General features: G+C 45.8%; 1 protein-coding gene across 3 annotated transcripts; it reads left to right on the forward strand.

The window, feature by feature from the left end:
* Nucleotides 1–62: 62 nt before the first annotated feature.
* On the forward strand, nt 63–17,604 carry SNX5 (sorting nexin 5). 3 transcript variants are annotated; one of them, XM_037405157.1, is made up of 13 exons: nt 63–194; nt 9,004–9,108; nt 9,600–9,710; nt 10,285–10,406; nt 10,769–10,892; nt 11,558–11,653; nt 12,524–12,629; nt 12,709–12,784; nt 13,646–13,685; nt 13,777–13,863; nt 14,957–15,116; nt 15,870–15,955; nt 17,038–17,604. In XM_037405157.1, the coding sequence occupies exons 1-13, from the start codon at nt 162–164 to the stop codon at nt 17,083–17,085; spliced, it is 1,194 nt and encodes a 397-aa protein (XP_037261054.1). In that variant the 5' UTR covers nt 63–161; the 3' UTR covers nt 17,086–17,604. The 3 variants fall into 3 exon arrangements, with proteins under 3 accessions (XP_037261054.1, XP_037261056.1, XP_037261055.1); XM_037405159.1 differs by lacking the exon at nt 63–194 and adding an exon at nt 997–1,117 and having other exon boundaries at nt 9,577–9,710; XM_037405158.1 differs by lacking the exon at nt 63–194 and adding an exon at nt 997–1,117.
* Nucleotides 17,605–25,266: the final 7,662 nt, after the last annotated feature.

Below are 25,266 nucleotides of genomic sequence, written 5' to 3' on the forward strand. Positions count from 1 at the left end.
CGCGGCTTCCGTCGAGAGCCGGGCCGGCGCGGGGGCTGCCGGGACGGTGGGGGTGTGTCGCTGGGGGCGTGTGGCGGCCGCGGCTCCGCCCTGGGCTATATGAGGCGGCGGCGCCCGCCGTGGCGCGGAGGGTGGTGAGCGGTGGTTGTGCTCGGTGAGACATGGCTTTGCTCCGGGAGGACGCGCTGAGCAAGGTGAGGGCGGCGGCCCGAGTCGGGCTGAGGCGAGCGGCGGTGCTACGGCCGGGCTGGCCCCGCGGGCTGCGAGGGGGCTCCCCGCCCGCTCCGCCCCCGGCCGCACCGGGGCGGTGACGGGGTTTTGTTCGATTTAGGGTTTGGTTTTTAAATATTAGTTTTCTTAGCCCCCGTGCTGCTTGCTTCCTGCGGCCGAGGGCTTCTGAGGGCACCTGGTCGACGGGTAGCCGCCCAGGGGGAGCGTGAAGTGCTGTCCCTGAAGATGCCGAGAGAAGGCTAAAGAAAGGAGGGAACGGGGGTAAACCCCCCAAACCACGGAACAGCTAAAGCCAGGGTGGGAAGGGGGAGCAGGGAAGGGCTGTGTAGCTGCCGTGAGGCAGCGCAGGTGGGGAGCGGGGCCCGGAGGCAGGGGCTGCCCCGCGGGGTGCCGGCGGTGCCCGAGGCCTTCCGACCCGCTCTTCCCCAGCGGGCCAGCTGCCTGCTGTGCCTGGGACCAGCCTCCTGGGTGTGTGGCCTGTGTTCGTTAGGCTGTCAGCTCTCACTTCAGCTGGGATGCCTTTTTCCCTTTGCTGTCACATCAGTAGCTGCCTTGGTTTTCCTTTCTCTGGTAGCGTTGAAGATTTGAGTGCCGGGGAGGCTTACGCCTTGTCTTTGAGGGGGAGTATGAGATGTTACCCGAAGTTAAGACTTTCAAGGTCTCAGAGGAAATGCAAGCTAAATGCTAAACTGGGAACTGGCTGTGTTTGTTTGAATTAATGTATTTGTATGCAGACAGAGTGTGGAATTATTTCTCATGTTGGACAAGCTGCCTGGCTTAAAATACCTGGTTTAATAACTACTCCATGCACCTTGAATAGAAGGCAAGATAGCCCTGTAACAATCTGTGAGCTGTCCACTTGACTTTCATCCTGTTGCACCTGAAGGTAGTTTTGTATTGTGACTAAACTTAACTCGCTTGCAGGATTATGACTTGTGTTTAAGTTGCTAAGGGTGCTTAAGTCTCTTCAGTCTGTGTTTTTTCCAGCTTTTTGAAAGGTGTACGTTAACTGATGTGAGGGCTAGAAACACACCTGCCTTTAACTCTTTTCATTTGCTTCTCTTGCATATGAATAGTTTAAAAAAACCTGATCCAGTAGAACATGCAAAAGCTTGTTGAACAACTGTTTTCTAGTTACTTGCTTTGAGCTGTGAATTACCCAGTGCTTCAACTTATTTCTGCTGCATGTGAAACTATTAGTATTAAAGTTTCTGCCATTTGAGAATACTGAGTGCCAGTGTATAGGCTTGCAGGACCTGCAGGTGATGGGTGGAGGGGAAGGTAAAATATCAACTGCCTTGCAGCAACTGGTAGTGCTCTGAGTGTTTATGTGCCCTTTCTAACTTAGCAGACAGGAATATTGGGGGGGGAAGGGAAAATGTTCCCACAGTGAGGGCTGGAGTAGCTTTAAACTCTAATGCTCAATGGCCAAAGATTAACTAGCTTGTGTTTGGTAGCAGGGCTGTCTTGAGATTCCACCAGCAGCAGGGAGGAGAGAAATACTCCTATCTTGTCCCTGTTTAGGCAAAGAAACAGCAACATGGAACTTGTGCACAGCTAGTAGATAAAGCCTATGCCTATAAAAGAAGCTTCGTTAGGTATTAACCTTGAATAGGGATTGTTGGTAAGTATAAACTGAAAACTGACCCTGAGGTGATGAAGCAGGAGAGGATCAGGATATGTAGGAAGAGGAAGGGAGGGTAGGATAAGCGTGATTGGAAGTGCAGTGGGAAAGATGGTGTAATCTGTCATGGGGAGGAAAAAGCACTTGAGAAAGTGAAGAGAGTATGGGGACTGCCAAACTAAGGTTGTGCACATACCCTGGTATTTCTTAATGTCAGTGGCTTGATGGTATTTTAAAGGCTCCAGTCTGCAGTTAAACTGTTCTAGGTCAAAATACTGAGAGTGCATGTAGTAGCCCCTCTTTCTGAGAACAGTCAGCAGAAGAAAAAATGGTGTGTCATAGCCTGGGACTTGCTGTTACAACTCCTGAACAGTGGCTCTTGGTGCTGGGCAACTTCTGCTACATGTTCTAGTAGGCCATCACTTTCCAGATCTTGCTTATCCTTTGCAAGAAAACTGCTTCTGCTTGTTGCGGGAGGAGATGAACCGCTAGCAAGGTGAAAGCGACTGGATGATGTACTGTCAAGGACATAGTCTCCATGAAGCTGGTGCAGCAGTTTGGGCTAACGACACAATTTCATGTCCATGGGAGGTGAAGAGGGCATGGTGAGTCTGCATTGCTGAGACTCCCTACCACCAGCTCTGGCCTCACTGCAGGAGGTCAGCAAAACATTCTGTAGATGCTGACTGTGGCTTAGGTGTTTGCTTCTGTTGCACAACTTCCATTTTACCTGGGCGTACTTTGTGGTGCAGATGGCATATGGGCTAAAAGTGCTTAGCTATAGGCTGTGCTCTGCAGGCAGACCGCTGCAGCAGGGTAGATAGAGCCTGCACTGCCAAAGCAGTTGCTTGACCCCTAGAGCTGAGGAAGCAGTGGGTTGGATGGAGGTGTCCTGTGTGCTGTTAGGTGGAACAAGGTGAGCTAGAGAAGCTTTTGCTCAGAATGTGGGATCCTTGAGCATTGATGGTGTCCTTCCCACGGCTCCTTACCTCTGTAAGGAGGTGTGTGACCACTTGATTTCTGCAGAGTGATGCAGATGATCTTTCTGACAGGAGAGCTAAGTGAACAGCCAGCTTATTGCACACCCAGTGGCAACAGGTGCTCTGGCTATAGAGGCTGCTTTCTGCTTACTTGCCAAGCACTGTGCTTGGTGCAGAAAGCCATTTCAGTGTGACTAAATTGAGCTGTTATTCCCTCTTTATCTTTGTTTTAAGCAAAATAATTAAACCATTGCATCACTAATTTTACAGTCAGAAGCTGTAAATTTGGGAAAGCATTTTCTATAGCATAAATAGCAACATGAGGGCAGCACGCAAGAAGGCTGGTTCAATTTTCCTCGTTATATGTAACTGGGATTACTTCAGGATTGTTTCAGCTGAATGTCAGAGAGCTAATATCAAGTCTGTCACGAAGGCTGCAAAATCAAAGCTTTGCATCTTTTGTATTGGTTCTTTACTGCTGCATGCATGTAGTATACTTTCAGATGTATTTTTAGTATCTTGATTAAAGGGAAACTTAAGCTACTTGTGATGAATATGACTGAAGTGTTGTTCCAGCAACTAATGCCAGATAGTCTAAAGACTGTTGGTTAACTCCTGGGTGTTGAAACCAGGCCCTCTGGAACTCAGGACTTGGTATAAACTGCCAGAAAGCACCATGATCTTTTAGTGTTCTCTGGAGAACACTTAAACAGCTCTGAGAAAGACTGCTCTGTAAAAAATGTGATGGATTTTGGATAGTGGCAGATGGAATTACTACTGGAGTCTTGTTTGTGGCTGTTGCTTGAATGACAGCAAGGAGTTGATCATAAGAGTTGTGGTGTAGGTTGGGTTTTTTTATAAGCTAGCTGACAGTAAGCAGAAAGCTCGGTGACACGTAAATCCTTGTGGAAAGGCTTTGTTCCCTCTGGGAGCCCAGCTATGTGGAAGACTCCTGGATTAATCTGATTTTGAGAACAAATATGGATTCTTATTTCCCTAGCAATCAGATGTTGTATACTGTTGCTTGCACTGGCAGATTCTTTTGTTAGAATGCAGAAGTAACATCGAGTCATCTAGAACTGATGCTCAAACTGCAAAGGGTGTAATTTTAAAAGCAGGAGTTCAGGCCGTTCAACAGAACTAGGCAGCTTCAGTGGCTGAGACTATTTCGTTCCACTGAATGCCTGCAAGTGTGAAGATGTATTTGCACTGGGTGAGGCCTGATCAAAACTTATGTCTGGGTAGCTGATGGTCATCACCAGATTGTACTAAAATGATCCAACATTTTTTGTTACTTTTTTAACATGTCCAAGCAATAGAAGAAAGTGCTGTCAAATGCTACCTGGATTGGTCACAGTAATGCACTCTGCTATCTCTTGGGCTACCAGATCAGATGATTATCACAGTGTCCTAATTAGTACCATAATACCTGTTTTTAGTCTTCTGGTCCTGAAGCCTAGAAATGTTAATCGATATGATGACTGATTGTTGTTCTGGAGGGCTCTGCTTCATGTCTTCTAATTTCCAGGTCAGACAGTTGTGGTGGGCAGTATCTTTACTCAAGAAAGAGAAGTTTTTCTTGAATCCTCAAGAAGCCCTGGGGATCTCAGTACAAGTCACTGAAGAGGCATCAGCCTAGAAGTGGGGGGGCATCAGAGCAGCTGTAACAATTGCTGTAGTCATGGCAAACCAGAAGCCTCTAAGTTGTTTCTGAGAAAGGGAAGTGAGAGATCAAAGTGGAGGCACTGTGCTGGGTTTGGGTGAGTGTTTCAGTTTGCAGCCCAACCCAGCTGTTTCCCCCCGTGCTGCTTCAAGAGTCATCATCCTCTATAGCTCTTCGTGGCATGTGCTGCAAGTAAGGAAGAAATGATCTCTTGCAAGTTGCTGATCTTGAATTATCCCCTTGAGGGTGTGGGGTGACAAACTGGTTTCTAGTAACTGGGATTGAGAAACCTCAGTTCTTTTTCCCACTGCCTGGAGTGCAGGGAAAAAGCAATGATGTCCAAGCAGAGAAATGCCTCCAGATATGATGGAGCTGCCAGATATGGCAGGCCAGAGAGCTAAAATGGAGTGGTTTCCTGGGAAGGCCTTAGGTGGGGTGCCTGCTGTGATACAGGAAGAAGCCTGGGGGCTGGAGATGAAAGTTTAATTCCTTTGCTCTGCACAAGCCTTCATGTGACCACAAGCAAGTTGGTCTTCATTCCTCCTTGTAGGATGGGTGCAGGATGAGTGGTAGAATGAAATGCCTTGAGCAGTGAGCTGCTAATGCTGCAGGAGCAGGTGCTTGTGTAGGTGAAAGGTTGGTGTAAAACATCTACTTTAGGTGCTCACTGAGGTAGTGCTTTGTAGAGCTGTGGTAACAAGAGGGGGGCTTCTTTCCTCCAGTTCAGTGGAGAAATGCTGCTCCAGCACTTTCTGTAGGGAAACAAGGCACTTTGTCCTCCTGAAGTCAGACTGTGAATACTCTCTTTGTAGTCTGACCCTTGCTGCTATGATTGTGTAATCCTAAAGGTCTCTGGCCTAGAGTTAGAAGCCCACAGTGACCTTCACAGGACTAGAGTAGACCAGGTTTTATGATCCTCTATTTCATGTGGCTCCAGGTCCCTCACTGAAGAGCAGACTCCTGAAGGGTAGGAGTGATAATCCTGTCCTGTCTTCAAACAGTGAGAGGCTTGATGTTTGAGCCTGCAGTGGCCTTAATGTATGTGGCCCAGCCTATACTTATACAGCAGATGTTTAAGGCAGGAGATGTAAAAGAGGTTTTTTTAGCAAGTGGCTTCATGTAGTCCTGAGGGGCAGAATCCCACCGCTACATGTAGGGGAGTTCTTGACTCTTGCCCTGTGTCTGGGCTGGTATCCCACTTTGGGCCATATGTATAGTACATACTGCTCTGGAGCGCATAGCTGAGCACTGCTGCTTGTTGACTCCCAGTTCCTTCTTTTTAAGGAAGGCCCAGCCGGGGCAGCAAGCTTTCCTGCAGTAGCATTTCTGGGGTTTGTTGAAGCTGTAGGTTTTATGTTCTTGCTGCTTTGCCTCTGCAGGTCATGGTGCTAGTGCAGCCGAGAAGCGCCTGTGACACTTGAATTGCTTTAATCTGACAAAGCAATACCATTTTGTGTCTATATCTGCTTGTCTCTTTTGCAGGCAACTGCTAGGCATGAGGGAGTGTGCAGGCGGCATCTGATCATGGGTTACTTTCTCTGCAAGACTTAATAAGAAAGTTCACAAATTCAGGACTGGCTGATTTGTGTAATCCTTTCCTTAGTTTAGCTGGGAGGAAGCAGTTTCCTTTGGCTTATCATACTTTCCAGACTCAGCAGTTCATATTGTTAGCACTGCTGATCCTGTTTGGACAGTAAAGATAAGTAAGCAGGATGCAAAACACTGGGGTCTGCATCTCACTGCTTTGGCTGCTAGTGTTATCTGGCTGGGAAACACTGACCAACTTGCCTCATTCAGCTGGCAACACACGACAAGCTGTGCTCCAAGTGGAACTAGTATCTGAATGGTGGCCTGTGCTTCCTCTAGTGCTTGAATGGGGCAGCTCCTGCCTAAACCAGTGTCGGTGACCTTGGAACCATGTACCTTTGTGCTGTATGGTCTGTGTCTTCCTAGCAAGTACCAGAGTCACGGGCCTGTAGGGGAATAATCTGTCCCATGGGGTGACTGGAGAGAAATGACTGTACTGTTGGAGTCCCTGTAGTGTTTGGAGCCCCACCATGTCCACTTGGATGTGAGCAGTGCTGGGACTGCTAGGAGCTGTGTTCCAGGGCATAGCTCTAACCTGAACACTCTTGCTTGTTGCAAAGGCAATACCCAGGATGGGATAAAAGCTTCCTGTCCCACAGAACTCAGAATGGTAAGCTCAGTGTGCTGCGTACAAGGCCCTTCCATAGTCATAAGGCTTAAAAAGATGTCTCTTACCTAGCTCCGTCTAACTCTAGCTAACAGCTGGTATGCAGCGGATGGAAGTCTTTTTAGTGTGGCTGGAAGGATGAGGGTACTCCTCATTTATGTATGCGAGCCTAATCATAGATGACAGTAGACATCAGTGGTAGTGGGAGTGTAGGCAGGGGCAGGCTGGGTAGAGGCAAATACATGCTAGCCTGACAGCTGTGTCCTCTGCAGGTAGCCAGAGAGACTTGTCATCTACCAGATCTGGGCTGCAGTACACAGATGGCCAGACTAGGGGGAGGGAGCTTTCAAATCTTTTGGAAGCAAAGCTTCATCTTATAAAGGGCAACCTCTGAACAGTTCTTATGCAGCTTTACAGGAACTTAAGGCAGTGTTCAAGCTGTCTGTGATGTGACAGGATTGCTCGGATGCTGTCTGGCACAGTTTGCTTAGAGGCTTTGATGCTGAAACCCGTGCTTAGCAGGTAGTAGGGGCAAGCTCCTGGCTGGTGGGGTCTGTGTACTAGTGTGCTGCAGGGTGGTGAAACACCATCAGTCATGGCCTGGTTCTCTAGCTTGTTTCCTGAGAAGGTATTTGGAATTACTTCTGAAGAATAACCTTAGGATTCAGCCTGGCTCTGGTCACTCTTCGGCAAACTTCCTGTGTTGTGGCCTTGATCTCTGGCAGTTTCTCACTTAACAAACCATTTTTATTTTGAGCTTATGCTGCAGCACTGAAGGGAGGGCTTCTCAGAACACAGGCTTCATGGCACAGGAACCACCATGATGTGATAGGCTCAGGTTTCTGCACGCTTCTGAAGTACAGATGACTGACTGAAGCTGCTGATCACCAGCATCTAACAGCTTGTAAAAGTCTATTCAGGGTATCTAAATACATCCAGTACATACCTCAAGCACATCCATGTATGTGTGAACCTTAGTAATCTATGCTGGGTATGCCTAAACTTTTTTGTTTACTTCTGAGGTCATGTAGAGAATTGAAGCCATTTGTCCTCAATGGTTGGGTACAAGCAGTAAACTATGACTTGGTAAAGGAAATTCAGGTTGTCAACTGGAGGGAGACATGAGCTGGTGGCTATGCTGAGTGTTACCACCCATGAGGGCAACCTGGCCGCTTCCTAGAACAGGGTGGCAGGCTGAGCACCAAGGCCTTGCTGGCTCAGAGTCAGAAAGTTCTGTCCTTGCAAGGAATTCCAGTAGGACTATGACTTGAGGGTGTTAGTGGTGTGTAACCTAGAGCATCTTCAACTGAGAATGCTATTCCACCGCTCTAGAAAAGTTTGAGTATGGTTGAAATTATGTTCTGGGGGTGGGCTGTTGGAATGAAGAAATGAGTCCCCAAAGGAAGATGCTGGCTCTAAGGCCTACCTGAAGCACTGGGAAGGCAAGTCTGGTCTTTATTGAACCTGGTAGGCTCGGAGGTCTCCTGTAAAGGGTGCCTCACACAGTGTGCTCAGAAACCTGAATAGCTGCTCTGAGTAGAAACAAATAGCACTAAAATGTTGGCAGGCACAAAGCTCTGTCTAGAAAGGGTAGGACAGACAAAACCTGACTTTAGGAGCGGAAGAGACTTGCAGTTACAAGCAGTAAATAGCTTTCTGTAAAACAAAACTCGGATATCTTTGAGGCTAGTTTTTGTACCAGCTTATTGGGGCTTTCTTTAACAGCAAATGTGCATTTTAGAAGCAATGAATAATATGATACCAGGTATTCTGAAAATAGGATTAAACAGATGCAGTGATGGTGCCACAGTGTTCTTGGGTTTTGTCCTGTTTCTGGCAAACAGTTGGCTTTTAGACTCTGTGGGAGCCTAAGGAGGCTTCATGCCCCACTTTTCCCCAGGATCAGAGAGAATGTAGCCTCTGCAGCTGTCAGAACAGCTACTGGAACATGTGCAGTAGTTCTGGGAGATTGGAGTGTACTGTTGACCAATCCAAGCCTTGTGAGGAAGCATCAGGCTCTTGTCTATGGCTTGCTGTTTGTGAGAAATAGAAGCACTTAATTCTTCTCACCTTGCATTAAAGCAGCTCTTAGGTTGGAGGGTGAGGAAACGGATCATAAGGCTAGGCCCTTAGGAGCTGTTCTGCCACCTTATTTTGGCAGCACAGGATAATGAAGAGAGAACTTGTCGGGTTGTTGCTGTCTTCTAAATGGTGTAATAGGCTTTGGCTTGGTGTGCTCCAAGTAAACAAGCTGGAGAAATACTGGAAGGAGGATGATTGACCAAGGCTTATACTGTGAATTCTGTTGCAGCTGAGGTCTGTATCTGTAGACCTGAACGTTGATCCTTCTCTCCAAATTGATATACCTGATGCCCTAAGTGAAAAGGACAGAGTCAAGTTCACTGTGCATACAAAGGTAAGATCATGGTATAGAAAGAGGTCTTCATAAATGTTATGACTGTAATATGTGTATTTACAATTATCTCTAAAGATGAACTTGGCAATGACGGAAATTTTCCACTTGAATGTGGCCTGCGGGTGTATATTTATGCAGAAACTTCAGATTTCTGAAGATGTGAACGCTCTAAATAGAGGCAAGGTAGCTGATACACTAGATTGTCTTTGCAAAGGAATCCTAGCTTGACACCAGAAGGCTGGGGAGTAGGAGTGGGGAAACCAGCTACTGTGAAACTTCACAAAATAAACTGCATAAATGCTGTTCCACAACAGTGCCTTTTCTTTAAATAGTCTCCTTGCTGGTATGGCTTGCGGAATGAGTGCCAGCTCAGCTAAAAGAGAGTAGGCAAGGCTCTTACTAGGCAAAATAGCTTCCTTTGGAAATGGACAGAACTGTTTCTAAAAGCACTAATTTACAAAACAGTAGGCCTTCTATATCTTCTCTTCCAGACTACACTGCCAGCTTTTCAAAGCTCTGAGTTTTCAGTTACAAGGCAGCATGAAGACTTTGTGTGGCTGCATGATACGCTCACCGAAACTGAAGAGTATGCAGGACTTATTGTAAGTACTTCCTAAAAAATGTAATTCTGAAACACTACAGTAATTTAAAGCGCATACTAGTTAGAGCTGAAGTCTGCTTTACCAATGTTACTAGAGTTTTGTGACTTGAGTATTCCCCTATGGTTCCTTTTGCCTTAATTCCCAAACACCTTGAGTGGTATGTTAACTTTCCATGTAGCTTGGAGCAGCAAAAAAAGCTTGATGCTCTGAGAGTCTCTGACTCTACAGTGGTATTCATATCTGCCTGAAGATGACACAAGGAAATGCTGTAAAATACAGTCTGTCCTTCCCATCATGATTCTTTAGGAAGCCCCGTGGGCCACAGAAGATGGCTGGCTTTGGGGTGGATTATAGAGGCTGTTCCTTTTGATGGCTTTCCCTCCTGGGGCAGGGGTAGCACAGAGCTGGGAGGGGCAAGCAGGGACCTAGACATCAGCATGCCTCGAATTCCTGAGTGCAGAGCCTTGGTGGCTTGCCATGACCCAGGCAAAAGGGCCTCCTTCCAGAGAAGGCTAGAAGTAATTTTGGAAAACTTTATTTGCTAGCATCTATCACTAACCAATTCCTTGGCTAGATACCTCCAGCACCTTCAAAGCCTGACTTTGATGGTCCCAGAGAGAAGATGCAGAAACTAGGGGAAGGAGAAGTGTCTATGACAAAAGAAGAGTTTGCCAAAATGAAGCAAGAGCTAGAAGCGTAAGTAGAATGAGTCTACTGGCAAAAGCTGCACTTAGAGAAACCTCCTGGGAGAGCAATTTATTTGGTGATAACTGATCTTGGGTGTGACTGTTTTGAAGGTGTCTGCCGCTGCATAATTTTTAAAATCCTGGAGCTGGGGAGCTGCCACTGCATAATTTTTAAAATCCTGGAGCTGGGGAGCTGCCAAAAGCTTTCAAACTGGAAAACCTACTAGCTAAAGAGATTGAAAATAGCTTTTCTATCACTAGCTAGCTATTTCAGAAGCTGGTGAATATTTTCACTGGATCAACTTAAAGCAATTCTTTGTGTATTGAAGAAGGCAGTACAAGTGAGGATCTTGGTCTGTTCTTTCCTTTCAGTGAATACCTCGCTGTCTTCAAGAAGACTGTATCATCACATGAAATCTTCCTTCAGCGGATTTCTTCTCATCCTGTGCTGAACAAAGATCGCAATTTTCATGTTTTCCTGGAGTATGACCAGGATGTAAGGCGTGCTTTTTTTTCCTCTCCTTTAAGTGAGGCAAGATGTTAGGAGTGCTGTCACTTTTTTCTGGGCACAGTCAGAATGCTGTGTAAATCTGTGCATCATCAGCAAGAAAATACTGCCAGTACTTCTGTGAGATGATTGAAGGATGAAAGCCTGACCTTTAGACCTTTTCCTGCTACAAATATCAGTATTTCTTAATCCTAGTCAAGTTGGTTAGGAAGCCAACTTTATATGCCTTTATCTAAGGAGCCAGTGTATTCAGGTGTACCTGTGCTGTGTGCTGCGTCATCCTAAAACAGAAGAATGGAGGTGTATTGAAGCTAGTACTGCATCTGTTGTGTTATACCTAATTATGAGTGATAGATGCTGATCCAAGATGTGTGAGGAGAAACTGAGCTGTTTCTGGGAATGGGAAAAATCTGTGGTGCAGAACAGTTGAACTATTCTATTCTGTACTATTACTATCATGTAACAAATGGCTTGACTATTAGTCAAGCCATTTGTTACGTGATCCATCTTTATACAGGTATTATCAAGAGCTTGGAAATCAGCCTGCTCTGTCATAAGTGAAATATAAATGATGTTGCTACACTGCAAGTGTCAAAGTAGTCCCTTTTCCCCCTTGGTGTAATGTTAAAGCTGTCTTGGCCTCTCTGTTGCAGCTGAGTGTTCGGAGGAAAAATACGAAAGAGGTGTTTGGTGGCTTTTTAAAAAGTGTGGTAAAGAGTGCTGATGAAGTCCTCTTCTCTGGAGTCAAGGTGAGGTAGTTGATTTACCTCTTACCCTAATTTTGATGCTTCTTGTTTCCTGCTCTGGGGAAGTTAGGTATGTCTGCTTCAAGCTTCAAGCGTGTGGGGCTCAGTTACTAACCCTTGTTAATGATGTCCCAGCTTGGGTGGAGTAGTCTATATTAATGTTGACTCCTGTAGAAATAAGACATTGGAGCTATAGGCTGTTAAAGATTTAAGTGTATATTGAAAGTTTCTGGTGGATGCAGAAGAGTTGCCTTAACACCCAGTACTGGTGGGGAGGAAAGGATTACACAGCAAATGTGCTTGTGGGTTTCGTCTACTCTGGAGCTCTGAACAGACATGATTTATGTGTTTCTGCTTGCACTAGATGAGATCAAATACCAAAGGCTCCTGTAAATGGTCCAGCTTGAGCTTTTTCTATCATGTTGCCATGGTAGCTCTTTCAAATAGATTTGCTGTCCTAAACACAATGTCATGAAACGTTACAGTACATGTGACATTTGCGGATGTGAAGCAAGCTTGTAAACTGCTTACTGCTTAGCCACTGTGTTGGAGCAGGCCTGGGAAATAAAATTTCAGCAGCTGATAGTCCTAAGGGCTGTCTGGTGCCAATTTAGTGGCTGCTTCAGACAACCAGCTACATTGAACAGCTGGATGTCAAGTCCATCTTCACTTCATTGTGAAAAAAGCACTTGCCAGACAGCTTGGTTTGTTGAACTCTTGACTCGGGATCTTGTCTTGAACTCTGTTCTTTAATGGAGATCAATAGACATAATGCTCAGGTGGCTATGGTTATGTCTTTGGCCCTTCCCAAAATAGCGAAGAGGTTGTATTCTGTATAATGTAACTGACTTAACAGGTCCTACTCTCTTTCAGGAAGTAGAAGACTTTTTTGAGCAAGAGAAGACTTTTCTTATAAACTACTACAACAGAATAAAGGATGCATGTGCAAAAGCAGATAAGATGACAAGATCTCATAAAAGTAAATATTTTCAAAGACCTTTCTAATGATCTCGTAGTCTTGCTGATTTAAGCCTGAAAATTTTGTCTTGTTCTTGTAGATGTTGCAGATGACTATATTTATACTTCAGCTTGCTTGAACAGCCTGGCATTAGAAGAACCTACAGTTATCAAAAAGTAAGCAATTCTAACCGTTCATAAACATATCCTGAGTCTGGGAATATTAAGTTCCTTCTGTAAAATCCAAGGGGTTGAGTCATAGCCAGTTTGAGTTTCTTGAGTTGCAAGAAAATGGCACTGAAACTTCCCTTCCTTTGGTGCTTGTGATGCATCAGACCTAAAACTATCAATTGCATCCAGCTTTTAACTGGCTGATCTTTTTTGCCCGTTGTGCCCTAGAGCTGAACTGTGCTGGTCATCAAAGCTCCTTCTAAGCAGAAGTTTCCTTGAATTTTTCTTCAGGTCACAAACTCCCAGAGAATATGGGAGAAAGGGTTTATGCATCTGTGTTAAACTGTGCTTGTATTCAACAGCACATTAGAATACAGGCCTAGTGTATGTTCTGGACCTTGGAAATTCCAGAATGGTGTGGGTTTTTTAAGCCGTGGAAAACTAGTCACCTTTTCTGAGGTGAATTCTTCCACCTCTCTGAACTTTGTTATCAATTCACCAAGACTTTGTTAAAACAGAGTATTTAGCTGCATGAGCAAGGCTGTTCATCCCTCTGGAGGGTATTGTAGGGGAAATTCTCCACAAGATCCTTACGCTCTAGAGATCAGTGTAGTTACTTTAAATGGTGTCTAGCTGCTCAACTGTACTAGTCTGTTAGGCTGGGATCCAGCATCTCTTGTACTGAACCTTTTGTTTAGGTCTTCGCTTAAACCAGAGTTCTTGTCAAGCCCTTGTCTGGATCTGTATGTGGGAGTGAACTCCGGCCTCAAGCTATTTGGTTTTCTGCCAATTGATGCCAGCATTTATCAGGCTAAGAACTATCTAAAACTTATTTATGCTTGCTTTTTTTTTTTCCCCCCCTGCTAGGTACTTGTTGAAAGTTGCTGAGCTGTTTGAGAAACTCAGGGTAAGAGAAGCTCTGGGGAGTGGGGAAAGAATCCGTGTATCTGGATGTTGCTGTTTCCTGTTACATACCAACTATCTGATCTCTTCTGCAGAAGGTAGAGAGTAGAGTTTCGTCTGACGAAGACTTAAAGCTCTCAGAACTATTGAGATACTACATGCTCAATATAGAAGCTGCTAAGGTGAGAATGGTTTTCTTTCTTGAAGTTTAGATCTTTATGGCTCACTGATGGTATTCTTTGTGCTTTAAGATAAGAAAGTGGACCCTTGTTTTGCCTAAGATGTGTCACTCCTATATTCTGCTGTGGCTTAGAAACTGTATGTTGGCTAGCTGTGTCCCAGCCCACTTACAGAAGGCCTGCTTAAGATGGCCAACCAGTTTTTGTACGGGTAGAGAGGAAGAACTCTTTACATTTCAGTAAGTTAGAGCAAACTGAATCTGAGTCTGCAGCAGTGTGCTAACCCTTCCCCTGCCTGAGTACTCATGACTTCTCAGTAAACCCAGTGATAACTAAAAATCCTGAAGTAAATCCCCACTGATTAAGTACTTAATCATGAATGTACAGTAACCTGGGAAGGCTGCTGGAGTCTGGACTTCCAAGAGCGGTTTGATAGATTGATGTGACTGACAAAGCCTTGCCAGCAACTCTTTTCTAATCAATACTTGGCAAGGGGGTGACTATGCTGAGAAATGGTTTCTAGGTATAAAACTGATGAGCCTCTTCATATGGTATCGTACCTCTAATGTCACGTACCCTGGAACATTCACTACAGGCTCTGTGCAATCTACTGCTATTCAGATATCGGGACTATACTGCTGTTAAATTGGAAGAGAACTGGTGCTGAGACCTATACTGCTGCTTGTGTCTAGGTTTGTGTAGTGCTTCAGTCAAACTGTCAGATCACCAACAAATGAAATGATAGTGTATTCCTTCCTAGAAGCAGACTGAGGGAATTCAGAAAGTGCTGTTCCTCCTTAATGGAGAGGCCTGCCTTACAGAAGGATAAAGCTACTTTTAGGGAAGAAGTGATGCCTACAGTAGCCCTCAGACTTCCTTGACTAAGGCATGAGTGGCTCTCCTGAAAACTTGATGCTGCACTGGTGAAACGCTCCTGTTGCTGTGCTAAGAGCATAGCAGATTATAATAGCTTGTTGGAAGGATCAGAATCTGGTGCTGAAAGAATTGAAACCTGCTGCTGCTAAGGTAGCTGTAACCTCAGTTCGGGAAGTGGTCCTCTTAAAAGTTTTGATGCACTATTCCTGTCTGTTTTCAGGATCTTCTGTACAGACGTACAAGGGCTCTTGTTGACTATGAAAACTCAAACAAAGCTCTAGATAAAGCCAGACTGAAGAGCAAGGATGTGAGGCTGGCTGAGGCACATCAACAGGATTGTTGTCAGAAGTTTGAAAAGATTTCTGAATCTGCAAAACAAGGTAAACAAAGCTTTGCTGTATTTGTGCTGAAGGGAGATCTTAATACAGTCCAAGCTTCCATCTGACCTTCAGCTACTGAAAGCTTCTGAACACTCCTGAAGCAAGTAGTCTGGACATACCAAGGGCAGTACAGATGCCTGTAAAATTAATGCAGCTAAATATTTTTAAGAATGATTGTCTAAAGCCAGAGCAGTGTCAGTACAAGACAAATCTTAATTAAAAGCCCTTGGTACTTGCTTTCCAGACTAAACTTTTGTTCTGAGCCTCCACCAGAAGGTAACTACTCAGGCTTCTGATTATCTCAATTAGAACTGTGCAAACAGGCTTTTACTCTGTCCCAGTACAGCTGAGTGCCTCATTCAGAGTTTCAAACACTGGTTCTTAGTAGATGCCTTTGGACAGTACAGAACAGAGGAAACATACTTTCATGGTACACATTTTTGGTGTTCTTGGTTTTTTAAATGTTCTGTGATCTCAGAGCTTGTGTGGCTTGCTTCTGTTTTATTCCAGTTGTCTTCCTATAAAACCTTTCTGTCTTAGACAAGCTGTCTGTTTCCTCACAGAGATGTCAGTGCTGTGTGATGAATGCATTTCTGGCTAGGAACAGCAAGGTGTAACTTTTGAACCTTTTTCTAGTCGAATACTGCAACTGGAGCTGTACAACAGAACTCATGAAACATAAGGGGCGTTACTGAAACTTCAGTCACACTTTGTATGTCTGTCTTATCTTTGTTTGTTCATTCTTCCCTACAGAGCTGATGAGCTTCAAACAGAAGAGAATAGCAGCATTCCGCAAAAACCTAATTGAAATGGCAGAACTGGAAATAAAACATGCAAAGGTGTGTTTTTTGGAATTTAACAGGCTTAGCTTGAGAGAAGTGAGTAAGGTGTAACTTGGAGGGTTTGCTGGGTTCCCTTTAAAACTAGAAAGTGCAAAATAGAATGGCTGGGCTCTTCAGCTGAGATCTGAAGAGGGGAAGGAAAGGAAGTAAAAAACTGTAGATGTAGTTCATACAAAGAACAAATGCTGACAGTCTTAACAGACTTCATGCACAGAGCAGGTCTCAACCTGTTGCTCTTAGTACACCAGCCTATTGCACTGCAAGTAAGAAGTTTTGCAGGTAGTACACAGCAGGTCACCTAACTTCCCATCAGCAGCCTCATCTGTGGGGTGTGATCTCTTCTGCATCTAGACACAGCTGCTGATTCAAGTGTTCTTGAGTGCTGTGAGAGCACATCCTGCAGCTTGTGATCTAGCTGTCAACCCTTCCCCCTTGGCTGGTCAGTGAAGGGGGACACTGGCTTTGTAGCAGCCTCTGCCACGCTTTACGGAGCAGGCTTGAAGTAGGCTGCAGAGACCACCCCATGTACTGCCAGCTTAATCCAGGAAAGTGTACACAGGTTACAGGGTCTGTTAGTTTAGTGCCAAGGAGAACAAAGCAGAAAGACTTGAGAGGTAACTGTGCATCCTCAGCTTTTTTTGAAGAAGGAAAGTGTAATTTCCCACTCCCTGAGAGCTCTGGACTTCATCGCAGGTAGCTACTTTGGTACTGAGCTTGAATGTGACATATGAAAGGCCTGACAATACTGCTCAGTTTGGCTCACTTAAAAAAAAAAAAAAAACAACAACACAAAAACAAACAACCCCAAAAAACCAAAACTTACTACTGTCTCTTTCCTCTGTCCTTCCCACAAAATGAGTCCTGACTGCAAGCCTGCAGGAAGAGGTAGATTGGACTGTATGATCTAGTTTTGATGCTTTACGGCTTGAATGCTTGTCTTTGCAATATAAGCTCTTTAGCAATGTCTTGGGCTACAGAATCCTGGGATGGAGCTACTATTTTGGAAGCTACTTTGTTGTGGAAGGCAGGATTTAAATTATCAGTCATACTTAGCTGAATCTAATTCTCTTCCTTTTCAGAACAATGTCTCTCTCCTGCAAAGCTGTATTGACTTGTTCAAGAACTAAGACGCCTTATTCTGAAAATGTGAAAAAAGCATCAATTGCACTCAATGGCCAGGGGCAACTTATTGGTTTGACTTCATTAGCTTAAAATAAATATTGTCACTGAGATTCTGTTTGACTAATACTTAAATATGTTGATAGCGATACATTGACTTTCTTGGTATAAATGAGAGCTGAATTGTGTATGTATTGTCTGGATGTAGCTAACATCCTGTTGGCTAACTCAAAATGAGTCAAATGTAAGAAATCAATTAGCTGCTGACTGACTTCATCTAGCAGAAAATGTTTTTCAAGAAGAACTTTTTTCAGGATCATAAAGTAATCTGTCTCTTCATAGCCCTAATATATTTAAAACTTGCAAGTGGGAGTGACTTCTATAAGTGTAGTGACTTTATAAAGTAAATATCTTAACATTCCACTTCCCAGTCAGATTTCTACCAAAATATATTTTGAATTTCTATAACTACATGCAGTATTTGTACACTTGGGCAATACATTAAATAAAGATGTCTGATACAACAACTGTTGTATGGGAAGACTTTGTGTGGGATGTAAAATGACAAACAGGCTTCAGGCACAGAACTATCACAAGTTACTCATCACCTGGAACTCTTTATTCAGAGCACTAGAGATAAATATTTGACTCTAAGATTGTTCTTGAAATGGGTGTTGACATGAAAAATGGGGACTTCGGGTCATGTTGCTGTTTGAGTAGCTCTCAAACTTCTACTTCTTATATGCTACACACAAAGGAAACCAAGCCTTTCAAAAGCATTGTTATGTATAGATCGCTTGGACTCCTTCAGACTATTTACAATGTGTCATATTTTGTCAATCTTTATATACCTCCTGCTAGCAACAGAAGGCTGTTTAAACCTTCAGGGATTCTGGAAGCACAGCCCTAGCCAGTCTTCTGTAAGAAGACTTTAAACTCGGCGTACACTGCCATAGCTGAGGCAACTCAGCATATAAACCCTAGGGTCATCATTCTACAGGCTGGCTATCGTTTGGTGTATGTGGGTATAGGTCAGTGAGCCATACCCTTCTAAAGGCAGCTTTCTGAGTGAGTACTGAGCCTTGCACATGATTAGAAGTTTAGTCACAAGAAATTAAGCAAAGTAGGCTATGTGGCTATGGTCTGAGCAGACTGCCTGAAGCATCTTTAATCAGAAGCTCTAAGAATGGGCAGCTCAGTGGCAGTATCTAAGGATTGTTTGGTAGTTTACTCTTTGGTGACCTGTTGCTTTTTCTTTTTGGTACCTCATGAAAACAGAGCAGTTCTTACCTGCAGGAGTTTAGCTCAAAAATGTCTGAATTCTCTCTCCTTTTACCTTTGACAGGAACAGTTTCAAGTTGTGGTTGATTAACGTTTCTGGAGTTCACGCTTGGCTTCTACCCAGATAGCTCCGTTCCAGCAGCAGCCACATAAGTATACTTCTTGTGGATGTGTGGCCCCTGTGTAGGAGAGAGCTGGTAGGTAGCATCTGTCACCTAGGACAGATGTCATATAAACTCCTAGCCCCTTGTCCTGGGGCAGCGAGTGGTCTGAAGCTGGACAATTCTTGCTGGCAAAGCTTTGGCTTTTCCTAAAAGTGCACAGTGCCTCCTGCCCTCACTTCTGGCTACTTCATCCTGGGCTCTGCTGGTGTGCCAGCTGTGCTGGGATGAGCTTCTAGTGTGCCGTGGCTCTCAGAGGCCACAGTTGCTTCATGGCCTTTTGTACCTGTGGCATAGGAGAAGTAGCATGTTGTTTATGCTGTTTTACAGCAAAATATTGTTATATGCCGAGTCTTTCTAAACCTAGCTCCAGTAGCTGAGTAGTCTTTGTGAATCAAAGACAGTAGCAAGGAACTTGCAGACTATATGCTGAACTGCCTTTGGGCTGAGCCTGGGGAGGTTGAGCTCTGACTGTGTTTACCCTAAACTACTTTAACTCTGTTCAAAGGCTTTTCTTCTCTTCCTCAGAGAAAGGCTGCAGCTAGTATAAACATGACAAATGACACTGTCCCTACTCCAGGAGCAGCCTAGACTATTGTGCACATCATGCACTGCCAGTAACATTGAAGCCAAGCAAGATACCTTTTTTGTTTTTTAATACTCTTATAGAGCTTTTTCATGAGATGTTTGCACTCTAAATTCTTGACATAGCTTGATTTTTACTAAAGTGTTAATCTGATCAGGTTAAAAGGGTATAAAAGACTTTGAATGGGTGTAATTATGGCTTTATACTGATGCTCTAGTTAGTTATGGTTAATTTACAAAACCTGTAAGAAACAGTAGCTGTAAGATTTCTGCCAATAGCGCTGTTGCTCCGGAGGAAGCTGTTTTGTGTCATCTATGCCAGTAGGGTGCATTGCAGTCAGCTGCAATGTCTGAAATGTGTTGACTTGCAAAACGCTGGTGACAGCACAGCTCGCGTTGCTGGCGGCCGGTGGGTGGCAGGCTGGGACAGCTGCTGGTAACTAATTGCATGACGTTTACCCTCAGACTGAGTTGTAATGAGGTACTGGGAAAGGCAGCTGTGCACCCCACGTTCTTACCTGGCAGCTGGAAATAACTTGATATGTAAGAGAAATTAGCTACATATGTGGGCATCCTACTCGTAAGGAAGGGCAGAAATCTTTTAACTAATGTAATATGACTTCCCTTGTAGCAGAGCCTTGAATAAAGCCTTAGCAAAAAAAAAAGATCAGCACAAGCTAGTTAGTGTGATAAGGCAGGTTATCAATATGAAAAAAAAAATTTGAAATATTGCTGAGACTTAATTTAAAAGGCTGGCTGGGGGTATGAGAGCAGAGTTTCATAGATATCCCAAACAAGAATTGACTAGTGTTTGTTTACTGATCACATCTGTAAAGCAGTTTATCTTTACAGGCTTGTTGCTCTGGTTTATGGGTTGCAAACTGGCTTTTGAGAACAGGTACAAACCTCATTTCTGTGATGGTAACTGATGTGAAGAGCCACACACGACAGATGTCAGTTCTTCTCTGTCTGTTTGAATGAGGTCAGAGGGAAAAACTGTTTGGTTAAGTTTACTAAGGTTTGTTAGACATTCAGCTGTAGTGTTGCTGATGGGGGCAGATGTTGCTACTACCCAAAGGTAAGCATGCTACTGGTGTGCAGCACAAATGCTTAGGTTAGTTCTGTGAAATCCCTTCAGCCGTGTTCCCTCTAAGAGTTTAAATAGCAGGTCTCTGCTAATCCAGCCTGCCTTGCCTGAAATGGGTTAGTGGTTCTCCCCATGGCGGCTCAGCAGGTACAAAGCTCCAGTCTGGAGTCAAGAGCATACTCTTAACAGAGCTGGTAGCAGAGGTGCATCCCGTTGTGCCTTGGTGCTGTGCTTGTGGGCTGTGTTATGGGTGATTGTTTCTGCTGGCGTGCAGCTCTGGGCTGCGTTGGGTGTTATAAGATACAGTGCTCCCTTTCTCCATGTAGGAGGTTTGCAATTTAGCTTTTTCTCATCCATCTTGGGGAGGAACATGGTTTTTTTTTTGTTCTCCCAACAGAAGCATGGATACTGAGGAATCCAACTGTGTGCTCAGCATTGGAGAGCAAGGAGGTGACTTGTGTCCCTGGACAGCAGTAGCGTATTTGTGCTTATGGAGAAGCAGTGATGACTGTTGTGATGGTGCAGTCAAGGTGGGCAAGAACCAAGTCCTTGGGTGGTTCAGGGATCAGGCTGGCTGCCTCCAGGGGAGCAGAGCTAGCAATTAAGATGGACACAGAGCAGTGGATCTGGATCGCAGTGCAAACCCGGCAGAGACTAGCAGGAGGATAGCTGGATGCAGAAGTCTTGGTATAGTGCTCACAGTGGGTCAGGCACACTGAAATGGGAGTTTCATTAGAGCGGGTGAAACAAGTGGCAAGTGTGCTTAGGGAGCTGGCAGTATCTGGATATTGGAAAACTGCAGATGGGAACCAACCTGGTCTTGTGAGAGCTCATAAATGTGTTCTGTTGCACAAGATAGTGATTCCAGATGGTGCAATAAAGCAGGGTTTTCTAGCTGTAGAAAGGGAATGATTAAGGGTCAAATGTACCTCAAGAAAGAGCTGGTTTGCCCTGGTTTATGCAACTACTTGTGGTTCTAGGAAGACACATCACTGATACTAAAGCTGGTAAAGCAAGCGGGGAACTGTTCCTGTGTCCTTGGGATACAGAAAGCCTGGAAGAGCTGTGAGCATGGACACTTCATGCTAGTTGTTGCTTCCCGCAGTGGTTCTGCAGCTGTGACTGGCTTTACAAGCTGCAGAAACTGCTAAACACCCTGGCCTGACTAGGGGCAGAAATTCAGCTGTGGCCTGACTTGCCTTGGGATGATTACTGATGTTTTAAGTAGAGATTCATCATGGCTTGTTTGTTTTTTGTTTTGTTTTTTTTTAAACATGCTCCCAATTTGTTTAGCTCCTTTCCATTCCATCCTGTTCCTTCTTGACTGCAGGCTCTGCAGGGGAGCTGTGATCCAAGGCTCTGACCTCTAGCAGTTTTGTAGCCTTGTGCTGTGCTTCTGATAGCAGCAAATGTGAGTTTCCCAAAACATGGAGCTGGAAAGGTTTTCTTGGCAGGTCTTAAATTCTGACACTTGCAGTCTCTCTCAAAAGACTGGGAAGACCTGCTTGTTTAGGTTGTGAAGCAGAGCTCTGCAGAGTTCCCATTCTCCGATGTAGCTTTCAGTACTTCCGGCTATCCCGGTACTTGCTGCTGTGTCTGAGAGCGTGGTTATGAGTTATTTCAACTTGTGCTCTAACACCTGTGTTGTTGCTTGGTGGTAGTGGAATGTCTGAAGTGGAGTTGAAATCTGTCCATTTGGAACGGACTGCTCACCAGTCAATGAATGCAGATACTGGCGATCCATCTTAATCCTTCAGATGGCTGCCTGGCTCCAGCTTTGGACCTGCAGCTCACTGTTTTCTGAAGATGGTGGTTCAGCTGCTATCAAAAGTGCTGTCCAGTGGCTGAACCCTGGTGTGGCTCAGCCTTGCTTTTTGTTTACCTTTTCTATTACAAAGCCACTGAGAAGGTCCAGCTGAGATCAGAGTCCAGCTCAGCTGGGTTTTTGTACTTGCGTGCTAAAAATAATCCCTGCTAGCACTGCTTTGTAACTTGAACAGACAAGCGAGACCGGTGCCTGTTTTACAGGGGAGGGAATTCAGGTAGAGTGTGGAGAAGGTGACTTGCCTGTTGTTCCACAGGGAGTTTTTTGTCAGAGTCAGAAACTTTACTTTGATCCCCAGGGCCAGTGCTGGGTCCCGTCCTGCTCCACTCACCCACCGGTGACCGGGAGGAGGGGGCTGGGTGTGCCCTCAGCAGCTTTGCTGATGGTGCGGAGCTGGGACCGGTGGCTGGTACCCCCGGGGCTGCGCTGCCCTGCAGCGAGACCTGGGCAGGGGCAGCGCTGGGCGCAGAGGGACCCCATGAAGGGCCATAAGGGCAAGTGCAGGGTCCTGCCCCGGGGGAGGGACACCCCCCCGCACCAGCACAGGCTGGGGCTGACCTGCTGGGGGGCGGCTCTGCGGGGAAGGGCCTGGGAGCTCTGGTGGGCAGCCAGTTGCCCATGGGCCAGCGGCGTGCCCTGGTGGCCAAGGGGCCAGCGGTACCCTGGGGTGCGCTGGGAGGAGGGTGGGGGTTATCTCCCCCTCTGCTCTGCCCTGGGGAGGCCGCATCTGCACATGAGGCTCAGGCTGCAGCACGGGAACCTCCGCCTGAAGACGGGGAAGAACTTCTCTGCCGTGAGGGTGTCGGAGCCGTGGGACAGGCTGCCCCGCGGGGCTGTGGGGTCTCCTTCTCTGGAGCCATCCCAACCCGCCTGGAGGCGGCTCTGTGCAGCCCGCTCTGGGAGAGCTGCTGCAGCAGGGCTGGGCTGGGGGCTCCGGGGGACACTGCCCACCCCCACCCTGCTGTGAAATTCCACGCCAGGGCTTCTGCTGTCTCGATCCACTGCTGTTGTAAGCAGTCACATGAGTGCTTGTGATTTCTAGTTTGGCTATTCCTTGGCTGTGGTTTACTGCTCTTCTGTGGAGACACGGTAACTGCTAGTGTGACTGTTCTGCCTCTGCTCTGGTGCAGTGAAACGTGTCAGTTCAAATGACTTTGAGTGCTCTTTTCTGTGGGTCTGTTTTACTTGGCAGCAAAATTGCAAGGTCACTTTCTGCAGGAGAGGGTGGTGGAGGTCTAGGCAGGTGGAAGCGTGTTGTGTGTCAGCACTCAGAGGTAGAGCACGGTGGCCAGGTTGTGTGCGCTTACTGCTTGTGGTACCTCAACTTTTTCAAGTGAGGCTGTAGAAATCTCCCTATCAGTTGAGGGATTCTCATTCCCTGTTTCTTGTATTTGATGTTTTGCTGTTGCTTAAACAGTTTTCCAAGCCTGTTCTGTGCGGGGAAAATGCCCCTGAGAGCCTGATTCACTCATATGAAATAAGGGTAAAAAAAGCTTTAAAGTTCCTGTTTGCTGTTTAATGCTAGCCTCCTACCTGCTTTGAAAACAACGTATTGCTTTATTGTGTCTAGTTTAGTTTGGATCAAGTTTCTTCTGCTCCCTCTCTGGGGGATTTTAAAAGGAGAAACAAAACAAAACAAAAAAAGCCTGACTGTAAGCCAGCACAACTTTAGATAGCACCTGTGGCTCAGCCCAGAAATATACCTCAGGTTTGGTATCACTTAGGGGCTTCCAGGTCTTTCTGGAACTGCTCCTCTTTCAAGGCCTTGCTAAACAAAACCTCTTTAGGCATAAGTGGTTAAATGAGCAGGTTAGCAGAGAGTGTTCTAATAAAGTTAACTGGTCCAGTTAAATTTGAGACTGCAATGGATATAGTTTCATCACGAGCTTGCTGCCACTGAAAGGGGATGGCCTCACTTCCCCGCCTGTTTTGTTCCTATTGCATCCCTTGGGCTGGTCCTGATGTTTGTGTGGCCTTGTGCCAAGCTGATGTAACTGACGAAAATGGCATGAGATGGGCCAAAACGAAGGCAGGCGTTTTGCCAAGCCAGTGCGCTGAGTCTGTGTGGCTGGAGCGGAGAAGCAGGCGGGCCTGTGCGAGGGCGGCTTGCCGGGGGTGGGGAGGGGAGCCCATGCTGGGGAAGCTCAGCTCAGCTCTGTTTTGAAACTGTTGGGCCAGTGCTGGCCCAGTAAGTGCTTCCCTTTTCAGGAGAGAGTGGCAGCCCTTACTTCCCTGCAGCGGGAAGACCTGGGCCACCTCAATCCAGGGCTGTTTGCATACTGGGGACCACCTCTGAACTGGGAACTTACTAGGAAAAGCTTGTCCTTTGGAAGGTGCACAGGCAACTCTTGCTGGGAGGTGGTGGTGGTGGTTGGTCACTTGTTCAGAAAGATTTCCATCACTTTGGAGAAACTAATAACTGCCCTTGCATGGGCAGAGCAGCACTGGAGGTTTAGGTCCCCCCACTCGCAAACCTTTTTAGGAGGGTGGCAGAATGGATTTGGACCGTGGATGTGGAAAACATCAAGTTGAAGCCCAGAGCTAACAGGCAGTGCCACTTTAAAATTTTTCATTCTGCTGTGGAGATTATTGGCACAGCCTCCTTCAGTAAATGCAAGGTTGTTGCCATGGAGGACAGGAAATCCCTCGTCTGCACAGAGAAGGAAAACATTGGAAACTGTCCTACTGTAAAGCACAGCTGCCTCGGTGCTGGGAGAGGGGTGCTTGCTTCTGTGGGGTGTTTTCCAGAGGTCTCAGGTTTTTGTCTGCAGATCTTTGCACATATTTGCTCTGTTTCTTAGTGGGCTGCATGTGCGTTTGAAGAAGAGCTGGACAAAGGAAGTGGGAGCAGCTGGTTGGGACTAGTTTTAAGTGCCCTGATTAATGTGAGAAGCAGGAGGGATTTTCACTTGGGAGTAAAATACTTAGCAAATTTGCAGTATCTGCCTCTCCTTTTAACTCTGCAGCTCCTCTTGTTCCTGTTGCCCTCTCCTGTTTGCAGAGGAAGGTCTCTGCCTGTTCTTCCCTTGGACCTTGTGGAGCAGGAGGCCTCTCTGCTGTGGTGGGTCTGTGTTCTCCACTGGGCAATGAGATGTATCCTGGCTGCTATTGCTGGAGGTGGGAACACCAGTTTGGGCCCTGTGTGTGCAGCTCTAGCAGCTGGCCACGTGTTCCTGCAAATACCTAGGTGCATAGAGCTGGCTCATCTTTGAGGTGGGGAAGAGGTGAGATTTGAGGAAGATCTTTCAGG

Source organism: Falco rusticolus, chromosome 12 (genome assembly GCF_015220075.1).
Source record: "Falco rusticolus isolate bFalRus1 chromosome 12, bFalRus1.pri, whole genome shotgun sequence".
Taxonomy (NCBI): domain Eukaryota; kingdom Metazoa; phylum Chordata; class Aves; order Falconiformes; family Falconidae; genus Falco; species Falco rusticolus.